Here is a 7192-nt window from a genome sequence, read left to right as displayed (position 1 = left end):
TGAAGAAGTAGAGCTTGTAGATAGCCTTTATTTGCTGTTAGGGAGCATGCAGAGATCCCATTTCAAAGATTTGTTACACAGGGGTGTGTGACATTTTGATGTTGTCCTAGAATCAGTTCCAATAGACTGTGATGGTTGAGTGGGCATCCTGGGACTCTGGGAGGAGGTACTGGGAAGGCTCTGACACACTGGTGACAGACCCAGATGGTTAAGTGCTGTGTGAAGCCATTTATGCTCAGTGCTATCAAGTCTTCTGCTGAGGATGGGTGAAATTAGGATCAAGATGTTACCATGCAGAGACTGCTTAGCTGGTTGAGTAATATAAGACATGACTTCTAAGACACTATAAACACAGGAAAAAGGGACTGGGGATCTGGGCAGGTTTTTACACTAGTTGAAAGCTTAAACAATATAGTTAATAACACAATGTTTGTGTCTGGAGGCTGTTGAAACCAGGGAAGTAAGAATTACATTGCTCATTCATCCAAAACAAGAATGGCCAAGGAAAAAACATCTTTACTGTCTTTGAACATTGTGCCACACTGTTAGGGGAGATCTTTGAAAAATGCTTATACTTCCAGAAGAACGAAACCAGGCTCTCTATAATTAATTATCCTATTTTACTTTGCATTCAGAATTCAATTCTCTACCAAAACTTTTACTAAGGCAGTAATTCCCAAAAAGGGCAATTCTGCCCCCAGGGCATCTGGCAATGTCTGTACACATTCAGCTGTCAGGATTTGGTGTGCAGAAGGACTATTATTAGGTTCCAATGAACAGATAGATATCAGGGATGAGTCGGGATATATGCCTATAAACCCAGCACTTTCCAGGCTAAGGAAAGGGAAGAGTTCAGACTGACTTGAGTTACACAGAAAGATCCTGTCTAAAAAACAAAGGGGTGGGGAGAATATATAACCCAAAGTATTAATTTATTTTTTACTTTTCTGTGTGTAAATGAATACCAGTGTGTGAGGGTATCTGTGGAGCCCAGAAGAGGGCATCAGATCCCTTGAAGCTGGAGTTAAGAGGTGGTTATAAACCACCTGAGGTTGGGTACTGGGAAATGAAATTCACTTTTCCCGGTATTATATTAACTCAAACAAAAATTATGTTCTTTCTCATATGTAGGTACTAGTTCACAATGTACTGTATGTAAGTGGGAGTGAGTATTGGTATAGGTTATGAAGCTAGAAAGGAAACCACAAGAGGTGAAAAAAGTTCTTTCTTCCTTGGGCCCCATTAGCCACACATTATTCCCTAGTTTCAGGATCTTCTTTTACTCATTTTTTTTTTTTCTGGTTTTTTGAGAGAGTTTCTCTGTAGCTTTGGAGCCATTTCCTCCAACTCACAGAGATCCGCCTGGCTCTGCCTCCCAGTGCTGGGATTAAAGGCGTGCGCCACCACCGCCCGGCTCTCTTCTCATCTTTTAAATGTGTGTCTGAGTTATCCTAAACTCCTCTCCCTACATACTGTTTTTCCCAAACTAGTTACCTTGGGTGCTTTTAAACATGACCAGGCTTCATTCAGGTATGTTTGTAGTAAAGCCTAGATATCTTTATTTTAAAAAATTCTAGCTTTTGTGTAACAGCTAACATGGAAAACAACTGCTCTACACAGCTTTAATTGTATCTATTCTCTCAACTCCCACTTACTGGTTGGTTATTAATTTGCAAATATGTATAATGAAGATGGTACAAAAGGTGATATGCAAATGACTAAGAGGGGGCAGTATTTTAGATAAAATGGCCAGGTAAAACAAGGAAGAAAATGGTAGACTATAATCTAATGCAGTATTAAAAAAGGAGTAGGCCATATATTGTCTGAAAACACTACATAAAGTTGTGCAAAGATACTGAAGCAGAAGCCTATTTGGTATGACCAAGAATTATAGGGCCAAAGGTTGAGATGTGCTAAGAATGCTTGCTCAACATGAATAATCTTAGGTTCAGTATTGCTACCCCTCAAAAAAAAAAAGGAGGGATGATCACTGTGGTTGAATAATAAGCATGAGTGGACATTACAGTATGAGGTTGGTGAGAAAGACAAATTCTGTTGGATCTTGTAATTTAGGAAGAGGAATTTAGGTTATAGTCTAAATGGAATATAAAGCAATTCAAAGAGGGGCTAGAGAGAGATGGCTCAGCAGTAAAGAGTGCTCACTGTTCTTGTACAAGACCTGGATGTGGTTCCCAGCATCCACATAGCAGCTCACAAAACTCAAGTTCCAGGGGATCCAAAGCCCTCTTCTGATTTCCACAGTCTCCTCTGCACTGTGGTACAGACATATACACATAAAATTAAATGAATATTAAAAAAATTAAAGTCACCGAAAGTTTTAAAAAATACTGACATATAGTATTATAACTTACATCTTTAAATCATTTAGTTGCATGGGGAGACTTGTGAACACACTATTACAACTGTCATAAAGAGACAAATGTAGCTTGTTATCAGAATTGTCAAGAGTATATATAGTTGTAGTGTATATTTTGAAGGTAGAATCAAAACGACCTGCATATGTACAGGATGTAAGTTAGAAATCAAGAAATTCTAAGTTTGGGGGTTGGGGATTTAGCTCAGTGGTGGAGCGCTTGCCTAGCAAGTGCAAGACCCTGGGTTCGGTCCTCAGCTCCAGGAAAAAAAAAAAAGAATTCTAGGTTTTGATCTGACCTGACCTGGGTGTGCTAGTAAAGACATTAGGTTAGGAAGACTAAGAAGAAGGTGATTTGGAAAATCAAATATTCTATTTAGTACTTGCTAAGTTTTAAGACTTAAATTCCTCAGGTGATTCTGAGAACCTCAGTCATCCCAGAGAACCACTTCTAAACAAAGCAGGAGCTCAATAACTAATAGTTGGAAATAACAAGTTATATTTACATTTATTTAGGTAACGGTTTGCTGTAACTGAGTCCAAAGTATGATAAACAATATACTCAATGTCCACAAAAAAAAAAAAAAAACAACAAGCAGCTTTTATTGCAGTATTACAAAACACTTTCCATTTTGGCAATATTTTACAACGCACTTAGCTTTAAGGGCTAGGAAAGAGAAGGTGGGAAACTAAAAGGGAAAATTTCAATAGACATTTCTAAAAGGAAAATTGTCCCCAGCCCTCCCCCCCAAATAAAAACCCAAATGTCAATTTCACTACCCAAGAGGCCATGAGGAAAGCAGCAGGCAAACTCTTGACAATTCCACTACGGATCATGTCAGAGACAAAGGAATTTTCAAAACAGTCATCAATACGGTCGGTTGCGCTGATCATTTCTGTAGTCGTTTCTAGGGATGAAAAATAAGAACCAAACTAAATTCTAGGGTTTTTTTTTGCCATTGGAACATCAGCTATTTCTTTACAGTGTTGGTGACCTGTACCAACTAGATACTTTTTATAAAAGCTGGCACTACACCTTATTTCTGTACCACAAGAAAGTATTCTCTTTTTTTTGAGACAAGGTCTCTATAGCCTCAGCTGTCCCGGAACTCACTACGTAGACCAGGCTGGCCTCAAACTCAAAGAGTATTCTTAATAAATCTAATTCATCACTTTGAGACTTAACAAAGTTTCTTAAAGAGGCTTTGCTATCTATCAACTCTAGTAATTTTCCACCTAGACTAAGGACTAACAAAACCACTGTGAATACTTCCAAATAGCTACTATGCCAACTATCCTAGTATCTACTATGCCACAGATCTGTGGCACAATGGAATAAGCAAACTTTTAAAATTCACACTTCATGTACGAGTTCTGTCACTTACTACGTATGTGATCTCAGAAAAGTTATTTACTAAATGTCTGACTGTTAGGAGGAGACTGACAAAAGGACAGAACTCAAGTTGTAGATAGACACATAGTATTTGCCACACGACAAGATTATGAGAATTAGGCTATTAGTAGTATCTAACAATTATACAATGCTTTCTTTCTATGGGCAAGCAAATGTTATAATCTCATAAAACTCTACAAGTTAGGTGTTATTTGCTCCACTGTACAGATGAGGCTATTGATGCTCTAAAGGGTTATATAACTTGCCTAAGGTCACATTAAGATGGGGAGCAGAAGCCAGGCAACTTGACATTACAATATATAAGAACTATACTAATTCTTACTAGCTTATACTATCTACAGCAAATAGAGGAACTTGTATAAGGAACAACTGCAGGTTTTGAAAATCCCCCATGATACTTTTAATTTAAATATTAAGTTATCTCTTCATCTGAATTTTCTTTAGCCATGAGAAAACAAAGATTTATAATTTACAAAATAAAACCAAAATTTTAAATTATTAAACAAGGAACTAAACATTTTCCTGAAAGATATCAATGGGATTAAGGAAGGAAAAAAATAACAAAAAAAGGCTTGAACCCTAAAAACCTAGAAGTGGTGAGGCAAAAAGAGTTCACAAGTACATTTGAGTACTCACCTTCCTCCCATTTTGCCTCCATAGCCACCTCGGTCACCTCCATAACCACTACTTCGGTCTCCTCCATAGCCACCACCACTTCGGTCTCCACCGTAGCCTCCACTTCGGTCTCCACCACCACCACCTCGATCACCTCCATAGCCCCCCCGGCTTCGGTCTCCTCCATAGCCTCCTCGATCTCCTCCATAGCCTCCTCGATCTCCTCCATAGCCTCCTCGATCACCTCCATAGCCTCCTCGATCTCCTCCATAGCCTCCTCGATCTCCTCCATAGCCTCCTCGATCACCTCCATAGCCTCCTCGATCTCCTCCATAGCCACCCCCTCGGTCTCCACCATAACCTCCTCTATCTCCACCGTAGCCACCACCTCTGTCTCCACCGTAGCCACTGCCTCTATCCCCACCATAGCTCCCCCCACTTCTGTCTCCACCATAACCACCCCCACTTCTATCTGCACCATAGCTACCCCCACTTCTGTCTCCACCATAACCTCCCCCACTTCTGTCTCCACCATAACCACCTCGGTCTCCACCTCTGCCCCCACGACCTCTGTAGCCCCTTTCTCCACCGTAGCCTCTCCCCCGGAAATCTGCAAGGTAAAATTACAAACCAATAAGGCCAGTATTAATGCAAAGCTTCCCCAACGCTAGTTAGAAGACAAGCACCTTACACATGTTGTTAAAGGACTACCTAAAGAGCGAGCTGGCCTACCTCCCCCTGAGGGACGAGAGTCCTCCGGTCTAGGCTCATTGCACTGATTGCAGGAATTCCTTCGAGCAAAATTCATATTTCCACATGACCTGAAGAAGAGAAATAAATGTTCCTAAGTCTCTAATAAACCCAGAATCATTCCTTATACCCTCCAACTATATCTCTACACCCACTAAAGTAAATGGCATACTTACGGATTAGGGCAAACCCAGTCCCCATTCTTGGGGTCTCCACCTCGCCCCTGAAAACCTCCACGGCCTCTATAGCCTCCACGGCCTGGAGGGGAATAAAGTAGAAGTGAAAAACCAGCAGTAGACATTAACAATATATAGGAAGAACATCAGATGAAAGAAATAAAAGAACATACCCATTAATACCTGAACAGACCCCTTCAAAATCTACTTTTCATAATAGTCACCATAGTTTGAGAATTTCAGTTATAAAAATTAAATCTATGGTAGTAAATTCCAAAGTTGAGGAAATGGACCCAATTTTTTTAAAAAATTAAGAAGCTGCACTGGGGAGCTTAAAAATTGGGTCAGCTCTGGCAGAGAGACTCAACAGGCAAAGGACTTGTTCTAAGCCTGAAAAACTGAGTTTGTACACCACAGCATGCATGTGCCCACACAATTAAAAAGTTGGACCAACTACCTAAGTAGGTTCAATTAAACAACTGTTCCAGAGCTCCTTTACCACAGCTGTAGAGTGTCACAAAGGCTTTTCTACAACCTTTCCTACCACTTTCTTAACTACTGGAACACCCTCATTTTAAGATAAAAGGCAGACTTGGAGAGATGCCTCAGTGGTTAAAAGCACTAGATGTTCTTGCAGAAGACCAAGATTTGATTGCCAGCACCCATATGATGGCTCACAACCATCTGTAACTCCAGTTCTAGGGGATCCAACAGCACCTTCTAGCATCCTTGGGCACTAGGCAAAAACATGATACATATACATACATGCAAACAAACCACTCATGCAGAAGCCAAAGCCAGGCATGTGTGGTGGTGGTACACACCTTTAATCCCAATTGGGGTTGCAAGGTGGGAGAGTGTCAGAGGCAGGTGGATCTCTGAGTTGAGGCCAGCCTGGTCTACTGAGTAAGTTCCAGGATAGCCAGGGCTACACAGAGAAAGCCTGTCTTGAAAAAAAACAAAATATAAAAAAAAAGAAACTTTTTAAAATTTATGAGGCTGGAGAGATGGCTCACTGGTTAAGAGTGGTTGCTCTTCCAGAAGTCCTGGGTTCAAGTCCTAGCAATCACATGATGTCTCACAACCACTTATAATGGGATCTGAGGCCCTCTTCTGACATGCAGACAGAGCACTTATATTATTTAAAATAAAAAAGGGAAACAAGTAATTCTATGCAAGCAAGAACAGAATAGACACAAATTCAAACCCTGTGTATAGCATTTGGGCCTTTTTATTTATTTACACGATGCTGAGAATCAATGTAAATATCCTACCTCGTCGTCCACCTCCACTTCCACCACCTCTCATGAATTCAGGCCTTCTGGTAGCAAATGACACTTTAATGATGTTTCCGTGGAATTCTTTTCCTAAGAAGAAAAAGTTCTGAGGCTGAGCAAGGTGGTACACACCTATAATCTCAACACTCAAGAGGCTGAAGCAAGAGGATCACTGAGATTCTGAGGTCGTAGCTTCAGCTAGACAATAAGACCCTTTTTCCAAAAGGAAAAGGAGAGCATTTTAAATAAATGCTACAATGCCACATCATACCTCTACCTCCCGACAAAATATAAGACTGTCTTGGCTATTTTTAGTTTCAGAAAAATAGTAAACACATCCCCACAGAAACTCAAATATACTACTGTTCTGTGTTCCACAATAGTGTTAAAATATAACCCACAACCTACACAAGAATAGATCTCCCCATAAGATTAAAGACAAAGAAAAACATCTAATATTTTTAATAGTAAATGCAAGCAAAAGTTTGTTTTCCATTGTTGAAGACTGAACCCAAGACCTAATGCAAATACTCTACATAGCACTAGGCTATATTCCTAATTACTGCTTAATATTTTATATAAGGAT

General features: G+C 40.0%; 1 protein-coding gene across 1 annotated transcript in view; it reads right to left on the bottom strand.

Moving 5' to 3' along the window:
• Nucleotides 1-2954: 2954 nt before the first annotated feature.
• Nucleotides 2955-7192, bottom strand: part of Taf15 (TATA-box binding protein associated factor 15) — a 33615-nt gene continuing 29377 nt past the window's right edge. Inside the window, exons 12-16 of the mRNA XM_036195465.1 lie at nucleotides 6604-6696; nucleotides 5330-5411; nucleotides 5136-5224; nucleotides 4425-5013; nucleotides 2955-3282 (exon numbers count right to left, since the gene is read on the bottom strand). Coding sequence (XP_036051358.1) covers nucleotides 3243-3282; nucleotides 4425-5013; nucleotides 5136-5224; nucleotides 5330-5411; nucleotides 6604-6696 — 893 coding nt within the window. The 3' untranslated portion in view covers nucleotides 2955-3242. The remainder of the gene's footprint in view (nucleotides 3283-4424; nucleotides 5014-5135; nucleotides 5225-5329; nucleotides 5412-6603; nucleotides 6697-7192) is intronic.

This window comes from Onychomys torridus, chromosome 8, assembly GCF_903995425.1.
Source record: "Onychomys torridus chromosome 8, mOncTor1.1, whole genome shotgun sequence".
Lineage (NCBI taxonomy): Eukaryota > Metazoa > Chordata > Mammalia > Rodentia > Cricetidae > Onychomys > Onychomys torridus.
The sequence above is the reverse complement of the archived record's forward strand: the minus strand, read 5'-3'. Positions and strand labels throughout refer to the sequence as shown.